A 24,571-nucleotide genomic window follows, 5' to 3' on the forward strand; every position below is an offset into this window, starting at 1 on the left:
GCATTTCTGAGCTGCAGAAGGACTTGGAGAGGACAAATGAACCGAGACTTGAAGAACAGGTATAACACATCTGGTAGGAAATTACCAGTAAGGAAATGGAGATGACAAAGGAAGGGGGAAAACCAAAAATCTGGTAAAAGGCACAGTAAGAGCACAGGTATGCAGGAAAAAAAGTGTGAGCAATGATCAGAATACACCCAGCAGTCCAGTACAGGTAGACAAAGGCATTCTTGCAGGGTGTAGTGAAAGATAAAGCTGGAAAGGTTGTTTGCAACCATTAGAGAGATCTGGAATGCTGTCCTATTTGCACATTAGTCTGCAGACCTGTGATTCTTCAGATGTGGTACATATACCTATAGAGAAGGGTGTCTCCTCCTCAGCACTATTTACCTTTAGGGCTGGATAACTCTTTGTGGGGGTCTGTTCTGGTTGCTGTAGGATGTTTAGTAACAACCCTGGCCTCTATCCACTAGATGCCAGTAGCTTCCCTCCCCCAGGCATGACAATCAAAAATGTCTGCAGACATTGCTAAATGTCCCCAGGGGGTGCAAAATCACTGTCTGTCCCCTCCCCCCCATTCACTGAAAACCACTACTGTTGAGGGCACATGGCAGGGGGCCAAAGATATTTATAGGCCATGAGATTAACATGTTTATTCTTAAAGCAATTTTAATCAAAGGTAAGTCATTTACAATGTTATTTGTATATTAAAACAAGAAAACAACATTAAGAAATAAAGAATGCAAAGGCACATTAATATAAAAGCAAAAACATGAGACTTAGAAATTTCACAACTGCGTCAGGTTACTGCAGGTTCAATCCCAGATTTTCGTAAGACCTCTGAAATGTCCTAAGCACTGCTGTCTGCCACCTCTGTAAAAGTCAGGTGATCAGCAGGTACAGCTCAGGGTATAGAGAAAAAGGCCAGGGGTCAGGAATAGTAGGCTGTGTGTGAGTTCAGCTGCTAGCAATGTTATTTTGAGTACATCACTTCACTTTCCCAGGCCTTAGTTGCCCAATCTGTATAACAAGGTTTCATTCACTTGAGGCTCAAATGGTACAATACATGTGAAAAAGCACAATCTACACTATATAGTGCTATACGATGGCATTATTTTTATATAACCTTAGGATTATTTAGAAAAAGGGATCATCGGAAATAGTTCTATTATTATTTTGAAATTTTAATACACGAATTATACTCAGAAACATAACTCTTTGCATTCATTTAAAGGGATTTCCATAAAAATCCTTTCAAATTAACAGAAACAATGGGCTGATCTTCCAGGTAATTTCCAAGTAATTTTTGGAGTTGAAGAAACTACCAATTTATATTCTAGGTTCTCAAGCTCAAATTATTTCCTCCCTAATTAAGACAGCTCCAAAATCAAAAGCATCAAATATCCCAAAAAGGACTCCAATGTATGGTTAGAATATTATTAAACTGATTTGCAGCTTGGCTTACCATAAGCAATGAATTCTTGTTTTACAAAGTAGTTTAACATTACATGTGTTATTTCAGAAGTTGAAATATAAAAACTGGTGGCTTCATTAGGACTGGGCTACTACTTTTAAGCTCAATGGAATGAGAAACGCCTACCGTCCAACAATATCATTGAATAGATTAACTACTTTTTCAAGGAAAGTGGGTTTTATGAACTCAAGCCTTAAATTTGGAAAACGGAGTTTTTCATTCTGCAAATGAACTAACATTATAAATTAATTAAACCAAGCAGCAAATATTTTCACAGATCAATGAGCCATTGCCAACGGGTACAATACAATCAAATTACAGCCTTGGTTAAATGTCATTGCTTTATCACAGTGGGCCTTTCAGAGTTGAGTTGTGTTAACTAATTCAACTATTCAACCAGAAGCTGTTCAACTTCCAAAAATTCTAAGTATCAAACATCAATTCTATTTGGCAGCTGGCCTTTATATTCAGCTCATATTATATCTCTTCCGGGATTTATACACACAACTTTTGAAAGCAAAGTAAGAATAATACTTCTGTGGGGAAAGAAGGGTGCAGAAAATCATGCTAGAATATAAAAATGCCCCCTTCTTATAAGCAGCTCTACTCCAAAGATGACCTACAGCCCCAACATGGTAGCAATGTTGCTTCAAGCACAGGCANACTACTGTTGAGGGCACATGGCAGGGGGCCAAAGATATTTATAGGCCATGAGATTAACATGTTTATTCTTAAAGCAATTTTAATCAAAGGTAAGTCATTTACAATGTTATTTGTATATTAAAACAAGAAAACAACATTAAGAAATAAAGAATGCAAAGGCACATTAATATAAAAGCAAAAACATGAGACTTAGAAATTTCACAACTGCGTCAGGTTACTGCAGGTTCAATCCCAGATTTTCGTAAGACCTCTGAAATGTCCTAAGCACTGCTGTCTGCCACCTCTGTAAAAGTCAGGTGATCAGCAGGTACAGCTCAGGGTATAGAGAAAAAGGCCAGGGGTCAGGAATAGTAGGCTGTGTGTGAGTTCAGCTGCTAGCAATGTTATTTTGAGTACATCACTTCACTTTCCCAGGCCTTAGTTGCCCAATCTGTATAACAAGGTTTCATTCACTTGAGGCTCAAATGGTACAATACATGTGAAAAAGCACAATCTACACTATATAGTGCTATACGATGGCATTATTTTTATATAACCTTATGATTATTTAGAAAAAGGGATCATCGGAAATAGTTCTATTATTATTTTGAAATTTTAATACACGAATTATACTCAGAAACATAACTCTTTGCATTCATTTAAAGGGATTTCCATAAAAATCCTTTCAAATTAACAGAAACAATGGGCTGATCTTCCAGGTAATTTCCAAGTAATTTTTGGAGTTGAAGAAACTACCAATTTATATTCTAGGTTCTCAAGCTCAAATTATTTCCTCCCTAATTAAGACAGCTCCAAAATCAAAAGCATCAAATATCCCAAAAAGGACTCCAATGTATGGTTAGAATATTATTAAACTGATTTGCAGCTTGGCTTACCATAAGCAATGAATTCTTGTTTTACAAAGTAGTTTAACATTACATGTGTTATTTCAGAAGTTGAAATATAAAAACTGGTGGCTTCATTAGGACTGGGCTACTACTTTTAAGCTCAATGGAATGAGAAATGCTATACGATGGCATTATTTTTATATAACCTTAGGATTATTTAGAAAAAGGGATCATCGGAAATAGTTCTATTATTATTTTGAAATTTTAATACACGAATTATACTCAGAAACATAACTCTTTGCATTCATTTAAAGGGATTTCCATAAAAATCCTTTCAAATTAACAGAAACAATGGGCTGATCTTCCAGGTAATTTCCAAGTAATTTTTGGAGTTGAAGAAACTACCAATTTATATTCTAGGTTCTCAAGCTCAAATTATTTCCTCCCTAATTAAGACAGCTCCAAAATCAAAAGCATCAAATATCCCAAAAAGGACTCCAATGTATGGTTAGAATATTATTAAACTGATTTGCAGCTTGGCTTACCATAAGCAATGAATTCTTGTTTTACAAAGTAGTTTAACATTACATGTGTTATTTCAGAAGTTGAAATATAAAAACTGGTGGCTTCATTAGGACTGGGCTACTACTTTTAAGCTCAATGGAATGAGAAACGCCTACCGTCCAACAATATCATTGAATAGATTAACTACTTTTTCAAGGAAAGTGGGTTTTATGAACTCAAGCCTGAAATTTGGAAAACGGAGTTTTTCATTCTGCAAATGAACTAACATTATAAATTAATTAAACCAAGCAGCAAATATTTTCACAGATCAAAGAGCCATTGCCAACGGGTACAATACAATCAAATTACAGCCTTGGTTAAATGTCATTGCTTTATCACAGTGGGCCTTTCAGAGTTGAGTTGTGTTAACTAATTCAACTATTCAACCAGAAGCTGTTCAACTTCCAAAAATTCTAAGTATCAAACATCAATTCTATTTGGCAGCTGGCCTTTATATTCAGCTCATATTATATCTCTTCCGGGATTTATACACACAACTTTTGAAAGCAAAGTAAGAATAATACTTCTGTGGGGAAAGAAGGGTGCAGAAAATCATGCTAGAATATAAAAATGCCCCCTTCTTATAAGCAGCTCTACTCCAAAGATGACCTACAGCCCCAACATGGTAGCAATGTTGCTTCAAGCACAGGCAGTGACGATGGCCAAAAGGCCTGTTCTTCCTCCTCTAGGCTGCTAATATATGTGGCTCTATATCCCAGTCAAAGAAAAGGCACAGCATATCAACACAGGAACAAAAGAGAAGACAAGGCTAGAGTCCCTGATTCAAAGAATCTCTGTATTTATTATTCACATCACTGAGCCGTACTTAGCTGCTGAGTACATCCTTATGCACCCTTATACCTTTGGAGGATGCTCTCCCATCCCAAAGAGGACTAGACAATATGCATTGCCTACAACAAAAACTCCAGTGCACCAGATCTCTTCTTGCTGCCACTATGGATCCCCTCCCACCTTTCTCCATCCTGAGAAGGCTGACCTACTTCCACTTGGGATTGGCCAGTGGGAGGCATAGACTGGAGACCCAGTAGAGGAGACCTTCACCCTACCAAGGTTGCTGCAAGGTGGCTGTGTTCCTCCATCAATGGCCCCAGTTCCTGTTAGGTGGCCCTCTCCTACCACTTCCCCTTAAGGCCTAGGGGTGATAATAACTCCCTGTGGGATTTCACCATCTTTTCTTGGTTTCCCTTAATCCTGTCCACACCATTGTAAATTGTCCTTTCCTTTAACTCTCCTCAATTACCCCATTTGAGAGTGGTCTCTATTTTTGGGCAGGACCCTGACTGATTGACCCATCAAAGGTCTTCCATTTTCCTCCACCTACATTTCCTCCTTTAATTCAGTCATCCTTGAATGAGAGGAAACCTCAAAAAGGGTTTACCTCCTTAATGATAAACACAATAGAACACACTCTAGGAAAAAACAAAGAATTGAGTCCAAATCCTTACTATTATTTGGCACAGAACTAGATTAATACCAAAGAGAAACACTAGAAAAATATATAATAAGTAAGTTTACCTGCATTGATTAGATCTGCATCAACTTCATGTTGTAATGGATATGGACCCTGTCAAATACAGCATTCAATTAGTAAAAGAAGATTCTCACTGAATTACATACCAAAACTGTCATAAATAACTTCTCGAAAAACCTTAGAAAGTTATCATCCAAAGACTTGAAGTAAACCTTTTATAAATAATTCCAATGTTTTCATGGCTGTATTTCTCATATTGATTCACCTTTTCTACACTAATGGTTTTAATTAGGCAAATGAAAAATATTATCTAAAAATTGCCAGTTTGAAAGAAACGTTATGCTACTAGAAATACAGGTCAATAAAACTAAAATGTAATTATTGAGTACCTACTCAGAAATGTTGAGCCATTAGAAATATAGGTCAATAAAACAAAAAAGAAATTATTTTGTATCTACTATGCAGCTACTGTTATTCATAAACCTTTCTGTTAGGATCAATAAATACAAACTACATGGCTGCATCGTTTGGCTTGGAGGACCTCGAGGCAAAGTGTCAGCTTTCTGCTAGCAGAAACTAAAAGCCTAAATTTGGGGTTCTAACTTTATGTCTCACTATACCTAGGTTTTGATATATTTATGTTTCCTTTGCTCAGTTATTCTAAGTAAGGTGCTTTTTAAAAATGTTGTACATATTTTTATAAGGCAACTCTAATTACTTGAATGAGGCATGTAGTTTCATAATATAATGTATGTTAAACAAAATGGGAGTAAAAGGAAAAAGGGGGAAAAAAAAGGCATATCATGGAGCCAAGAATAAGGAAATACCTCCTGTTAAATTTTTATATACTTTCCAAAGAGGGACCAAAAATTTATCCTATAAATAATTGAAGTGGCAGTTAATGTTTTAGATATAAGTGAATTTTCCTTTAAACATTGACCATGGATAATTCACATAAATTTATTTCCTTTGTCTTCAAAATGAGATAGTTGATCACTCTAGATAATCTCTAAGGTACCTTAAAAGTGAAAGCCTTTGGCTTCAATATGAATCTGCTTTTACCCAAATACTTATCATTTTTGTCTTTGAAAATGGTCATTATTGCCTCAATCAGTCAGTATCAACTATAAGCTCATGATCAGTATTTATATTTTAAATACTGGATATATATTTCCCATATATACAATTTTTATTGCATTCACAGTTAAGATCTACTGAGAAATAACAAAATATTGGGAATATTATAAATTGTCAAGCTATAAATAACCCCTGCCATAGCAAATAATTTTTTTTAAATGTCATTTAAGAAGCAAAACTATTTCTCNCTCTACTCCAAAGATGACCTACAGCCCCAACATGGTAGCAATGTTGCTTCAAGCACAGGCAATGACGATGGCCAAAAGGCCTGTTCTTCCTCCTCTAGGCTGCTAATATATGTGACTCTATATCCCAGTCGAAGAAAAGGCACAGCATATCAACAGAGGAACAAAAGAGAAGACAAGGCTAGAGTCCCTGATTCAAAGAATCTCTGTATTTATTATTCACATCACTGAGCCGTACTTAGCTGCTGAGTACATTCTTATGCACCCTTATACCTTTGGAGGATGCTCTCCCATCCCAAAGAGGACTAGACAATATGCATTGCCTACAACAAAAACCCCAGTGCACCAGATCTCTTCTTGCTGCCACTATGGATCCCCTCCCATCTTTCTCCATCCTGAGAAGGCTGACCTACTTCCACTTGGGATTGGCCAGTGGGAGGCATAGACTGGAGACCCAGTAGAGGAGACCTTCACCCTACCAAGGTTGCTGCAAGGTGGCTGTGTTCCTCCATCAATGTCCCCAGTTCCTGTTAGGTGGCCCTCTCCTACCACTTCCCCTTAAGGCCTAGGGGTGATAATAAATCCCTGTGGGATTTCACCATCTTTTCTTGGTTTCCCTTAATCCTGTCCACACCATTGTAAATTGTCCTTTCCTTTAACTCTCCTCAATTACCCCATTTGAGAGTGGTCTCTATTTTTGGGCAGGACCCTGACTGATTGACCCATCAAAGGTCTTCCATTTTCCTCCACCTACATTTCCTCCTTTAATTCAGTCATCCTTGAATGAGAGGAAACCTCAAAAAGGGTTTACCTCCTTAATGATAAACACGATAGAACACACTCTAGGAAAAGACAAAGAATTGAGTCCAAATCCTTACTATTATTTGGCACAGAACTAGATTAATACCAAAGAGAAACACTAGAAAAATATATAATAAGTAAGTTTACCTGCATTGATTAGATCTGCATCAACTTCATGTTGTAATGGATATGGACCCTGTCAAATACAGCATTCAATTAGTAAAAGAAGATTCTCACTGAATTACATACCAAAACTGTCATAAATAACTTCTCGAAAAACCTTAGAAAGTTATCATCCAAAGACTTGAAGTAAACCTTTTATAAATAATTCCAATGTTTTCATGGCTGTATTTCTAATTTTATTATAATATTGAATCAAAAGTATGGCCTAGTTCTTTAAGAAGACTGAACTCACATGAAAGATTAATTTTGAGGAAGAGAAAATTCTACTCTTTTGGATATTACAGCCTCAAAACAAAAATTGGATGAAAACTTCTGACTTCTTGAAGTAATCAATTGTCAAAAAATACCCTTGTCCTGAAGTAGAAAACTTACTCTTTAGTTTCTCTTTCTGAACCTTATTGATTTTTATTTAACATGTAATTACTAAAAATCTTCATTATCTTGTCCAACCACAGAAGAGTTAGAAATAGTTAACTAAACAGGAAACAGTATGATGTGGGAGAGAGAAACTGATAGAATGTCAAAAAGGAGCAGTCAGAATGCTCACATAGTCAGGAAACTATCTACTCACAATTAATACCACCGCAAGGAAAAAGTTCAATATTTTATTATAACAAAAAGAGAGAAAAATAAGAAAAGGAACTTTAAGCTAACAACTCTCAGTTATCAGATTTCACTACACAAAATATTTCATTCTGTAGAATGGATTAACAAAACTTTAATTTCCATCTTACCAAACCCAGGACTCCATTTTCACTTTGCAGATGAACAGTCATAGTTGGGCTGATAAAATTGCTGGCCAGAAGAGGGATCCCTATGCCCAAATTAGCTGGGAAAAAAAGATGTTAAGGACCAGCATATAAAAGGTAGAGAGATTATGCCATAAACATTCTATATATATAAATCTGAACAGAAGCCTACTTTAAAGGGAACTCACTCTGAATATAATAACAATATGCTCTCCATTCACACTCTGGGCACTATTCTGTAATTTTCAAAAAGAAAAGCTCTAATTAGTCACAGCTTTTTCAAAAACATTAATATGCTTTCCCACAAAGATATCAAAGTGTTGGCTTCAGAAGCTAACCAAGAGGTCATTTTAACAAAAATGTAAGATACATTTTAGTTTCATTAATATGCTTAGCAGATTTGGATGAATGTATTATGACTGATGCAGTATTAAACATGGCTTGACCTTTGTTTAAAAATGATTTTCACTATTCAAAACTCCCTCTAAAAATAAAGATGATTTAATATTCAAAAAAAGGGACTACTGTATTTAAATTTTTTTAAAAAGTTTTCTGACAATAGCAAAATGTCTTCGATGCAGTATTAAACATGGCTTGACCTTTGTTTAAAAATGATTTTCACTATTCAAAACTTCCTCTAAAAATAAAGATGATTTAATATTCCAAAAAAGGGACTACTGTATTTAAATTTTTTTAAAAAGTTTTCTGACAATAGCAAAATGTCTTCCTAAAAGTTTATCAACTCCTTTGGGTCACTATGGTTATACTCATTGGTAACGGAATCTTCTCGGAGACATAAAGAGGAAGGGGGGGGAGGGGATTATGTTTCAGCAAATACAACCGAGGCCACATAAAAAGTAGCTGTGTAAAGGCATCAAGGAGTTAACTGAGGGTGTTGAATCCTCTTCCTTAGATGATCAACCTAGGGTCAACTCTGATTTGTCTGCAGTGGTGTGAGTTCAATCCTGACACGCAATGCAGGCAGGCTGACCAGATCAGAGGTACTCACACTGCCCGGAACTGCTGCCCACACAGAAGACCTTGCCAGAAATAGTACAACGAATGCTGGCATTCTGATGAGATTCCAATAACAGCGAAATATTTGTGAATCAAGGCCAGAAAAACATAAAGTTTAAACGAGCTGCCATATTATAAAACTATGAAGGCCAGCAGGACAACTCAGTCACTTCTGTGGATATGGTAGAAGCTATGGTGACAGCTACTTGGTTCATCTCTTAGCAGATCACCGTCTAGGATAGTGTTATTTGTACTTCATTTCTCACTGCGATGCCTAGAACATTGAGATATTAATTCCATTATGAGCAGGTATTTTCAGGTAAGAGCAACCCAAACTACAAACTTTATGCCTCAAATCTTTCATCACATTCTATCATTTTCTCAGTTCTTCAATACTTTTTAGTAAGTCAAACACCAGGGAGAGAAAAGTCTATGTACTTTGGGATGAAAAAGAGTAGGTAACATGGAAGGACCATTTATATGAACTGACTTGAAAATATTTTTCATCGGCAATACAATAACAGCAAATAAAGAACACCCAGAAGTCATTAGCACCTAAAATCAGTGTTACAGTCAGTGTTCAAATATCAGTGGTAAGTCAATTGACTGGGGTTGAGAAGAAAGTCCAGAAACTAACTTTCATCTACTAAGTCAACTTGGTTGACTCCGTATCTTGCTGATACAGGAGCTGGAGGAGAGGCAACATGATATTCTCTCCCCCTATGTAAATTCTCATTGTAATACAAGGTATAAACTGAAAAGTAAAGAAAAATGAGGTAAAGGTAAAAAGAAAAATAAAGTTCTCCCAGTTAAGATTACAGTCTTGCAGGGTGATATTCATGAACTAGGGAAGCTCACAGAATAGAGATACTTGTCATGTTTCTAGTTCTTCCTGTCCTAGGTCTTTAAGTATGTCTTTACTGTATCCATCATTCAACAAATACTGATATTATCATATACTATTTGCATTTATATGTATTATGTGTATTATATAGTTCAATGGCTGGTGTACTGAAAATTAGCAAAATGGTGAACACACTCACTGTTATTTAAATGCACTCAAAATCCAAATACTAATTATACTAAATAATGTCTACCCTATTTATCACTTTTTTGACCAAGTATCTAAAGCAGAATTTGAATCATTCATTGAATACCTGTGAAGGTTAACTATAGGTGTCAACCTGGTTAGATGAAGGAATGCTGAGAAACCTGGTAAAGCTATCTTTTTAGGTGTGTCCATGAGGGTGTTTCCAGCAGAGATTAGTATGAGAGTCTGAGTGGACTCGGTGGGAAAGAGCCACCCTCAATGTGGGTGGGAACCATCCAATCCACTGCGGTTCTGGAGAGAACAAAAGACAGAGGAAAGAGGTGAAGCTCTCTCTTCTCTCTCTGCTTCCACCATCTTGCAATGTGAGACCCCTGGGTCATTGTCACCACCACCAGATGGACTTTGGACTTCCCAGCCACAGAAACTGTAAGCAATAAATGTCATTTTTCCTTATCAATCACGCAGTTTCAGGTATTTTGTTATAAGCAACAAAAATGAACTAATAAAATACCCTTACAAAACATTAGACATAAAATGGTACACTCATTTTTGATCTTTGTCAAGGGAAACAGAGAGTTACTAAGAAGATGGATCTTATGTTTCAATGAGTTTGCAAATGTAAGAATATAGAGAAAGTAAATAGCACTGGCTATCACTAGTAATTCTGAGATTTGAAACCTTCACCTTGGGTAATCTCTTTTCCCAATAACCTCTAGATAAATGCTAAATTGTACCAAAATCCATTGTATATTAGAAAACAGCTAAGCAAATTTTTGGTTGCCATTTTATTTGAAGAAAGCAAACAGATTATAATCTCAATTTCATATATCTTGATATTTTGAGTTATATGTTACATTTTTCAAAAAAAATTATCAACTGCTTTAAATGTTTCCATGGATTAGGGGTGAATCACTGTGCAGGAGGCCTAGTAGCTGATCTATATGGGAAAAGCAAGGACTATGTCCTTGTCTAGTTGCAAAAGGATACCATACATGCCATCCTCAAATTCAAGAGCTGCCCGCCTGATGATACGTTCCCTTACGTTATCTCCAGGTTTACCAGATTTGGCTTTTCCATCTCCCTCTTTACGGACTGATAAACGCTTTAAAAATTAACAGAAATAAATTATTCGGGTTGAAGGTACGCTTTGTATTTTATCACTGTTGAAACATAAAATTTTACTGGAAAAAAAATGAACTCTCTCATTAGTATCATGAGGCAAATCTATAATATAACAGAGAATTGAAAAAAAGAATAACATGAGTGACATTTGGTAACAGAAATAAATTTTTAGGAAGTAAATGAAAGAGGTCAGATTTGTTCTATCTCCTTGAAGCAAATAATCTCCCTGTTACTATCACATTGACTGCTACTACTGTTACTCTTAACACTCCTGCAAATGAATTCTCAGGTGCTCAGGGATTGAACCAGAACAAAGAAAAAGGAATAGACCTTGGGAATCTGTTTTTCAGGCCTGTCAGAATGTGTTTACCAGGTGCTGCTGCTGCCAATTGCCTATTTCCACCTGCAGAGTCTAGACTGGTTTTGCTACAAGTACATCACAGAAATCAGCCACAAAACTATTTGTATGACTAAATCTCCTCAACACAGACTCTAGTTCCAGTTTACAAATCTCCCATCTTTTCTCCCTACAACCCTGACACTAGGGGGATTTGGGATTTCAGATTGTCTTTCAGTTTGATGTTCACAGGGTAGTGGGTATCTCTGATTCCCTGATATCCCCTACTGTTCTGTTGCTGATCGCCAGATACTTCTGAATCTTAATATCAATTCTGGCCCAGCTAGTCATTTTTTATGCTCTCAGTGGCCTTGAAATACCTCCAATGCTCCTGGTACCCCCTTCTTGCCACAATCTCATACCCACCAGCTGCCCAGAGCCCAAAGCTAATTGAAAATGATGTCCTTTCTGCACTCTATAAAAGTGCAAAACAGCTTCAAGATAAATAGACATTTCTGAACCACCAAACATTAAGACTATAGCAGGGGTAAAGCCATCAAAGACCTGATTATTCTATACCCTCTAAGACAGCCAGCCAAAACTATGCATCACAAATTAGGACAGTTATAGAAGCCTGGAAAACACAACCTAGAGAATCACATGTCATGATGATATGGGCTGGACAGTAGCACAAACAATCCTATCCCCTTAAAACGGACACATGAGGAGTTCCTACTAAGATCCAAAAGAAGATTTCTTGCTCAGCTCCAATTCCCTATCATCTGGAATGGCTTCAGGGACATCCATCTCTGGTGATCAGATCCATAAATACTGACAAAGAAGCTAAGTCAATCACCTCAATTCTTTTCTCATATTTTTCTCCCTTTATAAGGCGATGTACATAAATCTTAGGAACATGGATCTCTTCTGGAGCAAATGATCCAATATCCACAATTTCTTCAACCTAGACAAAGAGAAATTTTTTAAAAAATTAGACAGTGAAAGCTTAAGCTGAATATATTTTACTTTTAAAAATAGGGAATCTTCAACTCCCACTTAAGTTGGATATTCAATGTAAATATAAGTATGAGAGAATATGTATATGTATCTATGTATGAATGCATGTGTACATATTTGTAATGTATATCATACCTTCTGGACCCCAAAAAGAAAAGAAATTCAAATGCATGTGCCTGAACATAAAATACAGAACACAGAGCTCCAGAACTAAATCTTTGCTTAAAAAAGCCTCAGTTACAAATTTGTGAAATGGCTTGTCAGTACAGCTGCTTGAACTTTCACAAATTGCAGTTCAACTATGCAGAACTTGAAAGCACATTCCTTACACACAGAGTTTCAAAATTATTGGGAAATTTATTATATCAAACACAAAAATCTGTAACATCTGCTTGGTCAGCGAAGAGATTTATAAATATAGATACAAGTGCTATTTGTAACAGTTTTTAACTATTCCTGTTAGCTTCCTAGGATCATGATAGAACTGCAATTGCTGAAGTAATTTTACTTAAAGACAGATAATTAATTTTAATATGGAAATTTCAAAAAGAAAATATTAACTAATAACTAGAGATATTTGATTTAATTAGAATTAAAGTCATCCACAGAGCATAAGGGCATTTTACAGCAATATGAAATGCCCCAAGTTAGCCTATTTTAGTCTTTATTTTTAAAAAGAGAGTTTTTATTATGAAAATTTTTTAAATTCAGACTGACAAGGATGCAGAAAAACTAAACCCAACATTGCTGTGGTCAAATCATTAGCTTTCTGGTGCTATATACAATCTTTAAGATTGTGAATGAGTACTCGACTTAATAGACACCATACCCAACGCAAATAATTTTTTGCATACATGAACTGACTTTAACAAGGAAAGTTGTCTGGAACTTGTCTCCTAAACTATTAATTGAACTCTCCAGAAGTTTTTGAGGTTAAGTAGCCCTCCTTATGAGATTCTGCTACTATATGCCCTAACCAGACTCCTTCTACAGTGAGAGAATACCAGGGTCACATTTTAGTTATTGTACAATGCTCCCAAGTAGCTGAAAAAGACCAGGACATGATGGATAAAAGTTATCTTTGATAAACAGAAGAATCTTGACAAAAATCAAACACAAACTCCAAGGACGAGCCAGTAAACATGGATCCAAGTAGTGGGTGGAGATGCATCTGGGGAGGAGTGAGGGGAGGCAAGGGGGGGCTCCGTGCTACTGCACTTTGTGTTTTACTCTCCAAACCTCTGTGCTCTAGCATCCTCTCTCCATCCAAGTTGGTACCAGGTAAAGAGGAAGTGGAGGTGGGAGTACAGAGCAGCTAAGCACTGTTGTACCTCTGCAACTGGTTAAAACTTTCAGCCATTAGGGCTCATTCGCGCCTTTTCACTTATTCAATTCAAGCCTTCAAAGAAGTTCTTGGCTTTAAAAAGGTGTTTATACATTAATCCATAACCCTGAAGATATATGTGAAGAGGATATACATGAAAATATTAACCACAGCATTCATTATCATAATAATGAGTTGGAAAGAACCTAAATGGTCAACAATAGAGAAATGGTAAAATAAATATGGTATATCCACAGGATGAATCAATATTATGTTTTCATAATATTTAATATCTCGTAACTTCATGTTTTATAAAAATGCAAGATTTCATATAAATAAATAAATATTTATAGATATGCACTCCAGCACAATTATTTTTATACCTATGAAAAAATGAAAAGAAACACATTGAAATGTTAATAATTGTTACCTCTGGGTGATGGTACAAGTTATTTTTGTTTCCCATTTACTTTTATACTCAGGGAGAAGGGGACCTACAAATGTTATTGCTCTTTAAAGATGCAATAGGCACCGAGTAAGCAGTTTACAAAACTAGGAAATACATAACTGGGCACGTGATGAATTCCACAATTAGTTAGACATGTACCAAAAAGGGCATGTTAAAAGGAAAAAGGAGACTTTAAGAAAAAATTGAAGTTTTTAAATTCAAAAAGTAGTTACATTAGGAAATAAATTAAGGAAACCCTTTTTGCCTACGTATTTGAAGATAATAATGTGAATTATTTTCCATGCCTAATTCTGCTCTAGAAGGTCAGGCCCTCAGATCTCTTGCTTAATTATTACAGCAGCTTCCTAAATGGTTCCCCTGCCTTACCCTTCAGCGGGGATAAGGACATAATGGAGAAGAAAAAGAAAAGTAGTCCTCCTCACTTATACCAGAAATAGTCATGGTAAGTAATCACTATTTTCTCCAGGTTCCAGCAAAGAAACTTTCAACAAAAAACACTCAATAAGTGTAACACTTCATTACTAAGGGCAATTATATCACAACTTTCACAACAAATAGAATAAATATGTCCTGGTTAAAAAATAAAAATAAAAAACTGATGAAAAGCAAGAATCAAGTTAAACATAATCAGTTCCATGCTTTGTCATCCTAATACAAAGGATTTTCATATTGTAGAAAATATAGGTGCAGCATTTGTCAAAACAATATCAACACTCAACAGTACTGAAAATATCTATACAAAAATCCAAGCTTTCTTGGAGTTAGTTAACAGAGTTAATAGCAAAGGAAGAAAATATTTGAAGTACAAACCAGAGAATAAAACATTTATTTTCAGACAATTTGTGAAAAGAGTTATAAAAAAAAACAAAACTGAAGAGGCAGAACTATCTTAATGCTGGCTATTGAAGGAATTGAAGAGTTCTGTTGCAGCTTTGTGTGATCTTGAGGAAAAAAACAGTAAGAAAGAAGCAACGGGGGGATTAAAAGTATAGTGAGATCAGGTGATAACATGAGAGTCAAAAGCAATCTAAAAAGAAAACAATGAAAGAAATGAGCTTGTTAGGGAAAAGTAAAAATATAAGATCATAAGAGCCCACTAAAGACGGCAGAATGTACCTCCTGAAATTAGAAATGGGTAAGAGAGAGACTAAAGGACAAAGAAAAAACCCTCAGTGCAAAGCAGCAGACAGATGTAAGTGTCCTCAGACAAGATCAAGATGGAAGAAAGGTAGCTAAGAACAAGCCAGACTTCTCCCTGGCACTATGAATAGTTCTCACACAGCACCATCTGCTACAACCTGAAATCCAGACACTTGCCGGCTTCTCTAATTAGTACATGTCTTCAGTCATTAGCAGGAAAATAGAGGCTATGAAATGTTAATTGTTATTGATTTGAACTTTGTTTGAAAAGGTTGCTTTCTCTGCCCCGTACTCTTCTTGCTTTATAACTATGAAAAACTTTAAACTTTATTTTAAAACTTGGAGAAGGATAAAAATTCATCTCTTGGTGGCAATGTTTTTGTACTTACTTGGCAAACTTTATTTATATCTCAGGTAAGGGAACAGAGGAGCTGCAAGGCAATAACAGTCTTATTTTTTATCTTATTTTAGTGACAACCTCAATCCATTATAGACACAAAAATAGGCCCGACCCTAAAAGTTAGTGAAAAATGCTGTACACCTGCAAAACTCTGTGTACAATACAAAGTGAGGACAGTTGGGGGAGGAAGGGGAACACTCGCATTCCAGATTGTTTTCCTGGGTCATTTTAACTTTCAAAAAAGTTTACAAGGAACATGCTTCTTTTGCCAAGAAATAAAAAACCAGACTACAGCAAACAATAACGTCTAGACTCACAAGAAACACTAAGTAAGTAGCCCCTAAAGAGCAAAAAGCCATGGAGGACTAGAAAAATAGAAGAGGGAGGCAATAAGCAATAACAGAAAAAGCTACAAGGTAGACGCAGAGGCGCTGTGGGTGCTAATTTAACCCATAGGATGAGTAAGATGAAGAGAAAATGGGAGGAAGGAGGAGATCAGTGTTAAGCATCTTTCTTAAAAATCCAAAGGAGAAAAAAAAATCCAAAAGAGTAAGAAGGTAAATATCTTCTTAAGCTTCATGCTAAGAGTTTGTACGAGAAGTATAAAAATATAGGAGAATGTGGCATGAAAGCTAAAAAAGCCAGGAACAAATACATATGGTCTTAGATGTCTATACAGAAATGCACAATAAAAAGGTGAAAAGGTGAGTGGCTATCAATGAATTTTCAACGTTAGAAACAGTGACAAATATGATTCCACAGTCGTTGGTTTCAGCAAAGAGTAGTTCCCATGCCAACAGACATTCTGCAATGTCCAGATAACATAAGATGACAAAAGAACACACTCTGTCAAGAAAACATGCACGTGCCTGGAAAGCCACAGAGCTAGGGATGAAATGTCATAAAGAATATTTAAAGTAAGTTTAAAAGAAGAAAGAATATCACATTAATGGCCATATAATCAGACTGCTCACCAAACCAAAGATGTAGATGATATATTTTTAACAGAAATGCCCACATTGGCTCAGAAATAAGACAGTGACATCATGAGATGCCAATTATTTGAACATCTTGTGTTCTTCATCTTCTGCTGATATTTTCTGCATTGCTGTCTGACAAGTTCTACCTCTCAGAATGAGATGGTGAGAGAAACCATGATCCTGGACTTCTAACCAATAAGGATACACAGGTTGGTAATAAAGCAGAAGTGATGGAAATCTTGAGAGAAAGTGATAATGTAAAATTAGAATTTGTAATAGACCAAGTAGTCTATCCTGGCCTTTGAAGAAAAGCAGATTTCAAAAGTTCACAGAAAAGAGAAGCAGGATCAAGTGGTCAGAAACTCAAAATGGCAAATGGAGTTATGAGGGATATGAGGCTCTCAAAACCCCTATTCTTACCATATGAAAATGGGTCATCTTGATGGTGAAGCAAGTGATATATAAAGAAATGGGCATAATAACATGGATAGCTATGTGTTTCCTCATATTTTAACAGGGGTCCTACAAAAGAGAGACAGGTATAACCAGGACAAAGGGAAATCACATGAAACATTAAGTGGTATTTGAACAAAATTGGAATGAGATGAGGTTTGTCCAAAATGCTACAGATGATGAAAGGGTAGCTTCTGGGATGATTTTTTTGTTGCTGCTAGAGAATTTGGAAATGATAGTCACCACTGCTTGGCAGAAGACAAAAAAAACAGAGCACTTCAATTCCACTTTGCCCCTGACTTCACCATCAGGGAGAAGGAGAAGGAAAGGGCGGAACTTGAATGGCTGAGGAGAAATCGAATTCCAAGAAGAGATACCCAAATTCTTTGAGCTAATTCTAAGCTGTAGACCCACAAAAAATTATATGTAAGGATTCTTTCTTTTTTTTTTTTTTTTTTTGGCTAGCCGGTACAGGGATCTGAACTCTTGACCTTGGTGTTATAACACCAAAATCTAACCAACTCAGCTAACCGGCCAGGCCATGCCAGGATTCTTAAAGAGCTTGAAGATATGATCACAGACTTACCATCAAATGAAAAATGGTAGCGGTGTCAGCAGATAAAGAGAGGCAAATATACTCCTTTTCAAAATGAGGGCCCAATCCACTGTAGTATTCTAGAATAGATTATTAAATAGATGGTCTCTCAGGCCATAAAGTGAGAAAAGAATATTATTGAACAGTGGTACAAGTTTCTTCCCAAATCAAGTCGTGCAAAACGAATTTCATTAATTTGCAATCTGGCTAACACATAACTAGTCCAGGAGAAAAGAAACAAGGCCCTCATGTAAGATTCTTACAGACACAGTGGGAAAATGTGACTCGGGTTTATTCACTTTAAATGAACAAATACAAGCTAAGCACCTACTAGATTCATCAATGAAGAAAATGGACAGGGTGTCGGCTCTGATGTACAGATAAGTAGACAACTACTTGAAGAAACACGAAAGTATCTGATGGTTTGACAAAGCTTTAGAAGGAAGTCTCCAGGCTGTGGTTTTTACCTTTTGGGGGAGCATGACACTTCTTTAAGTATCATCAAGACAAAAAGTCTACACACACACACACACACACACACACTTCTTTACCTATAAAATCCTTCATAAGATTTCATGTAATTGGTCCACAAACATCTCCCCACCTACACCCCAGCCCCCCCCACACACACACTTCTTTACCTATAAAATCCTTCATAAGATTTCATGTAATTGGTCCACAGACATCTCCTCACCTACACCCCAGCCCCAGGCTAGACCCCGGAATAGAAGAGAAAGCCCTGTATTAATGGTTGGATATCTTTGGTCCTATCCTATTCAATAAAGGCCTTCAATGAAGATATGGAGGACAGCGTTATGGTTAAGGGGCAAAAATCTGAGTGCAACTAGTGATTTTGAACAGACACATTTCTGTCTCTGTTAGAGAAGACAATCTCAAGCTCATGCCTCCAAGTATTTACCAAAAGTTTGGGTGAAAAAACCATATTCAGGTAGTCCAGCCACTCTTCTAAATACTCCAAGAATAGTGTGCCCCTGGAGCAAACCAATATCTTTATACCACAGTGATGAAAAGCCAATTTTTCTTTCTTGCAATTACATGAGTTCTTTCTTGCAATTAAAACAGGGAGCCTGTGAAAAAATTCTTACTGGTTTTAATAACAAGAATAGTTACACTTCGCCTGATCACTAGTTTCCTTTTAAATTATGTGTACAGATGCTCCTCAACTTACAGTGGGGTTACATTCCAATAAACCCACCGTAAATTGAAAACATTGTAAGTGGAAAATGCATTTAACACACGTAACCTACTAAATGTCATAGCTCAGCCTCGCCTACTTTAAACATGCTCAGAACATTTACATTAGCCTACAGTTGGACAAAACCATCTGGCAACCTAATACACTGTAGAATATCGGTTGTTTAGCCTCATGATCACCTGGCTGACTGGGAGCTGCAGCTCACTTCTACCGCCCAGCATCTTGAGAGAATATCATACTGTGTATCACTAACCTGGAAAAAGGTAAAAATTCAGAGTATGGTTTCTACCTCATACATATCACTTTCGTACAGTCATAAGGTCAAAAAATCATAAGTCGAACCATCGTGAATCAGGGACCATCTGTACGGTTAACTACATAAATAAGTTGTTTAATTTTTATTTGGAATCTCATGATTCACTTGTGTTTGTCATTATAGGATTATTTTTCAGTCCAGTCCTGGCTCCACTGTACGGCCCTAAAATTGCTTTTCCTTCTCAGTCCTACTTTTAATTGCTGCTATCTTGTGCATTTCCTATGTTTTGAAAGCTATTTAGTATTACCTCTGGAACAAAATGGGCAAATTTAAATAGTATGTTTATCAAATTGGAGAATGAAACAAGGCCCAAAAAGAATAGCCAATACAATGAAGACAGAAAATGATTTCTTTCAGTTAGGAAAATAAAATGGGCCAATTAACTGAATAAAATTCAGCAGGGATCAGAGTTAAAAAATAATACCTGGCTTAATCAGTTTGAAAAAGAAATAAAAGGGATTAGGCTAACCACCAGCCCAGAGACAGAATAATGTGACAGAAATACCTCAAATGCCAAAGAATCTTCATTTCTCCACTTGCCGTCCAACCTCAGAGTTGGTGATAGCCACCTTCAACCTAATATCTCTCATTACAAAACAAAAGCAGTCCTTTCCCCCTACAACATCTCACTTAAAAACATGGGATGGATAAAGCAATGTGAACTCTTTATAACAAAAGCTTTACCAAAAATTAATCAATTTATTAAAACTATGACTAGCAGTAAAACTAATAGCTTATATTTTACAACTGTTGGATCATATTGATCCAAAAAAAGTAGGAATATTACTTACTACATGGACCATCACAATAGTTTTTGTAATGTGGAGAAATTGGTTTTTTTAAACAAATTTAAAGCAGTTTAAGATAAGTATTATTTTCATTTCCACTGATTCTAAAACCAAGTCTGAACAGTCTTGTACATGCTGGCATTTTGCTAACACTTTTTATTTGCCCCAAAATGCCAATATTCACTAAATATTTAATAACATTCAGGCAATATTCTAAATATCCAAGTTTTATTTGTAATATCTTTTTCTAAAAGGAAATTTTATTACAACTGTAGCAAATCCAGAGAAATAATTAAAATGAATACATCTACCCAAAGAGATAAAAATACTTCTATCACATTCATTCCAAGCACCACACTTATCTACAATATAAGAAAAAAAATTACACCATTATCACATACCCCAAGGAAAACAGGGAGACATGATATAATTAATAGAATTAAACTAAGATCATTTTTCAGTGAAGAGATATGGAGAAACGGAAAGAAAGTTTGTGTTGGGTTTTACAGCTACAGAGAAACTGCTTATTAGTGATGCCAACTAAAACTTTAAAAGGTGACTCTTCAATACTGTTTCCTTCAGTTTGGGGCTGTTAATGATCCTCAGAGCTTTTTATAATGCAAGAAATTTAACACAGTATTAAACACATAAACTGCAAAGGAAAATTGGGTTAAACTCTAGCATTTCCATAAAACAGTTAATAGGTGATAAATTTAACAGAGATTGTGACTTGAATTTAGCATGTGAATGACTCAGTAACCCCCAAATTTAAAACTGTTGAGCATGTTCAGTGGAATAAGAGCTTTTGTTATTCATTTCATCTTTTAAATGTTCTCCATATGTTTTCATTTCTTTGGAACAGTAAGCAAAGTAGAATTCCATTTATTTCATTAAGAAAATTAAAATGCCATGTTTGTTTCTCCTGATTTAATATGAGGTAGACATAAAATGTAAAAATAAACAAACTTCAAAACAGAATACTCTCTTTCCTCTCTCTGTAGTTCTATTTCCAGAACTATATCTCTAAGTCTTGAAGAAACTCAACACATTCATCACATTCCCATCTGTGACTTTAACATTAAAATCACATGTCCCTTCCCTTAGTACAAATAGCAAAGACGTGAAACCAGTTTTATGGCTGGCATCACTGGGTTCTACCTTTCCCTGACAACCTGAACTTCAGCATCTAGTCTTCACTAGGAAAGTAGGGCCAGTCCTAACTAAATGCCTTCTTGCCATACACAGCTCATCCCCAAAACTCAACATCACATTTAAAAAGTTAAAAATGACAATTAAAAGATGAACTCTGATCTTTTAGAAAGAACCTTCCCCATTAAAGTAAAAGGGGACGGCTGATAAACAAACAGTAATTTATTGATGACAATACTTTGTAAGAGGGAGATTTTTGTCCACGTGATTCTAAAGCCATGTGTAGGGGTGAGAGAACCTTCATTCCTCCAGAGGTTCAATATTTGAGTCTGAGAAATAAACTTACCAGTAGACAGATTAACAGGAGAAAAGGCATACAAATTTATCACATTTAAGCACATGGAAGTCTCACAAAATACGAGACTCAAAGAAGAGCCAGATAATTGAAGTTTAAATAGTATTTTGAGCTACGGAAAAAAATCAAGGTTTGAAGGCTCTTGGAGGGTGGTGGGGAAGAGCTATGGGAGGGCGAGGGCCGGACTACACTGTGGACAGAGGCTGTTTCACTGTGCAGATAAAGTCTCTCACATAACAGCCCTCAGAAGAACAGCTGAAGTCTGTCTGGGCGTGGTGCCCCGGGCATGAAGACATTTCGTTAATATTCTCTGCTTAATGTAAATTCTGGGGAGAAGGTTCAAAACAATCACGTTCCTTCTAGAGAAAATTCCCTTTTCTCTGGAATTCCCTCCAGAGAAAGCCTCTCCCTGTACTTCAGGGTGAGGGGGACAGGAAAAGGTCAGAGAGACCTTGGTTCTGAGGCTCTTTCTGAGGACTTTCAACATCCTTTACCTCGAAGTACTCAGTACGTGCCAAAGTGCTATATTTGGGGGTACTGTTTTCTTAGCCTCAACACATATTTCACAGACTTCACCTATAGTTAAGAAACAAAAAGACAACAGAATGTGATACAAAGAAAGAATACTGGATTTGGAGTCAAGGATGTAGATTCTGGTTTTAGCTCTAACATCATCTGAGATTGTGTTCTTATGGGAGTCACTTAAAGTCATTTGATCTCTAAGAAGTGAAAGCTGAACTGTAAATGATGCCTAATATTCTTATATTAGTCTAGAGTTGGTCCTGGGTGTTCTAAAACAAGACTATAAAGTATACACATGAGTGGACAGTATCTTTCTAATTACTCTGGGTTGTTTAACACTCTATCTCTTACTGGGCATACTTTGTTAAATGGAACACATGATTTCAATTCCATGCCACACAGTATATCTTCAATACCCCTCTGTACTTGTGTACTTGCTGTGCCAATCCTTTGCTGACTAACCAGGCTTTTGCACTTACAAGCAGTTTATTTGCCTCCAATTTATAACCCTTTGCGTTTCTAGCTAACTACCATATGGCTTATTCTATTTCAGCTGAGTAATAAAAGACTTCTGAATGAGACACACTACCTAGTCCAGCCACTATTAAAAGGCACACCTTGAGATAAAATGATCCCAGTTAGTCACCATAATAAGGAAGGGAATTACAGGACAGCTGGTGGCAGATTATCAAGTCTGTCATTGCAGGACCCGACAATGGCCTCAAATATAAAGCCATCAGAAAGAACTACTGAACATAAGGCATTTTTGCTTCCTTAGACCAAGTCATGATAATGATGTCAATCAAGTAGAATGGACAGAACATTTCTAAGCTGGCAAAGTGGTGCTTATATTTTAAAACTGCTGGCTCAGTGATTCAGACATCATTTAATGAGCATCTATTATGTGACAGGCATTATACCATGTGCTGGGGATACAGAGATGAATAAGACAAGGTCCCAGGAAGTGCTCACATTTCATAGATGAGACAAGTAACCAGCTAATTGCAACATAACATGGTAATAAATGCTATAACAGAGGAAAGCTCCACTGACCAGGCAGAAAATGAGCCACACAAAAGACAGGGAAGGCATTCCAGGCAGCGGGAACGGCACGGGAAAAGGCATGAAGTCAGGGAAGGATGTGTCAACTCAGGGAATACGAGGAGATGGTACCTAGGAAAGCACTTAGGATGCATAGGAATGGGAGTGTCATAAAGAAGTTCAAAATTTTTATTACATGGAATGAGAAACCTAATTTGGGAAAGCTATCAGACATGGCAACAGTTAAACTGAGCAAAAAAGAAATGCGATTTCCTTCACACTTCAAAAAATTCACAAGAGTTCACCTTAGCTAATGCTGCTAGGGCAGTTTCTTTTGATTATTGTGGCTTCTCTCCAAAAGAAATTTTAACACCTTAGCAATTACCTTCTCTCGCTCTTATTAAATTTTGGTTGTGCACCTGGATTTTCCAGGGGCCTAGTAAAAGGCCACTGGGATATCTGAATATACTCTAATTTTAGAAGGCTGTCATATGCTATGTGCTCAAACTACAATAATGATACACACAGAAATGTGTTTATAAAAAATATAACCAGTAACACAAAAGGGGTCAATGAGTAATGTTTATCATTTTTCTTCTCACACATTTCTTATTTAAATCATTTATGTAAGCCATGACTTTAAAATGTCTTCTTCTTTTAGCTATATTCTTGAACCAGAAAGATTTAGAGAGTAACTCCTTAAAATAAAAAAAAAGCAGCTAATTTTTAAATTGAAACAATCTTGCATAAGCTCTAATTATCACTTCAGTATTTGTAGACTAGATCTATATTTAAAGTGGAAAAAATAACGTTTTTTGACAAGGTCTCTGAGAGGATTGAAGAAAGCCACTATTATTTTAAATCAGAGTGACTTTAAAATCACAAGTTAAATTCTTAACACAAACATGGAATAAATTGATAAGTAGGTCAAAAGTTGTTAGTTAAACTAAAGGAGACAGCAAAATTAGGAAATGGAATTTGTGTCATTTTTTGCAATATGATGATTTTGTTTGTGGCAGTCACAGTGCACCTAATTATTTAATAACCTTGCAGGAGATAATATCATGGGTAAAGATTCCAAAACCATTATATCATGTTAGAAACACCCCCCTGGCCCTTTCTTCCCTTCTCTTTGTGAACAGAATCTATGTCCTCATTTGCAACAAGGCTGTTTTGTGGGAAATCACGATGACGAGTTTCGGAC

The 24,571-nt window shown here is 36.2% G+C and overlaps 1 protein-coding gene across 1 annotated transcript in view; it reads right to left on the minus strand.

Moving 5' to 3' along the window:
* OXCT1 (3-oxoacid CoA transferase 1) overlaps nucleotides 1-24,571 on the minus strand; it is a gene marked incomplete at its 3' end in the record, with an annotated part of 76,472 nt that overhangs the window by 5,653 nt on the left and 46,248 nt on the right. Inside the window, exons 8-11 of the mRNA XM_008590606.1 lie at nucleotides 12,459-12,566; nucleotides 11,131-11,245; nucleotides 8,061-8,155; nucleotides 7,291-7,339 (exon numbers count right to left, since the gene is read on the minus strand). Of these exons, the coding sequence (XP_008588828.1) occupies nucleotides 7,291-7,339; nucleotides 8,061-8,155; nucleotides 11,131-11,245; nucleotides 12,459-12,566 (367 nt within the window). The remainder of the gene's footprint in view (nucleotides 1-7,290; nucleotides 7,340-8,060; nucleotides 8,156-11,130; nucleotides 11,246-12,458; nucleotides 12,567-24,571) is intronic.

Source organism: Galeopterus variegatus, unplaced genomic scaffold (genome assembly GCF_000696425.1).
Source record: "Galeopterus variegatus unplaced genomic scaffold, G_variegatus-3.0.2 Scaffold6227, whole genome shotgun sequence".
NCBI classification, from domain to species: domain Eukaryota; kingdom Metazoa; phylum Chordata; class Mammalia; order Dermoptera; family Cynocephalidae; genus Galeopterus; species Galeopterus variegatus.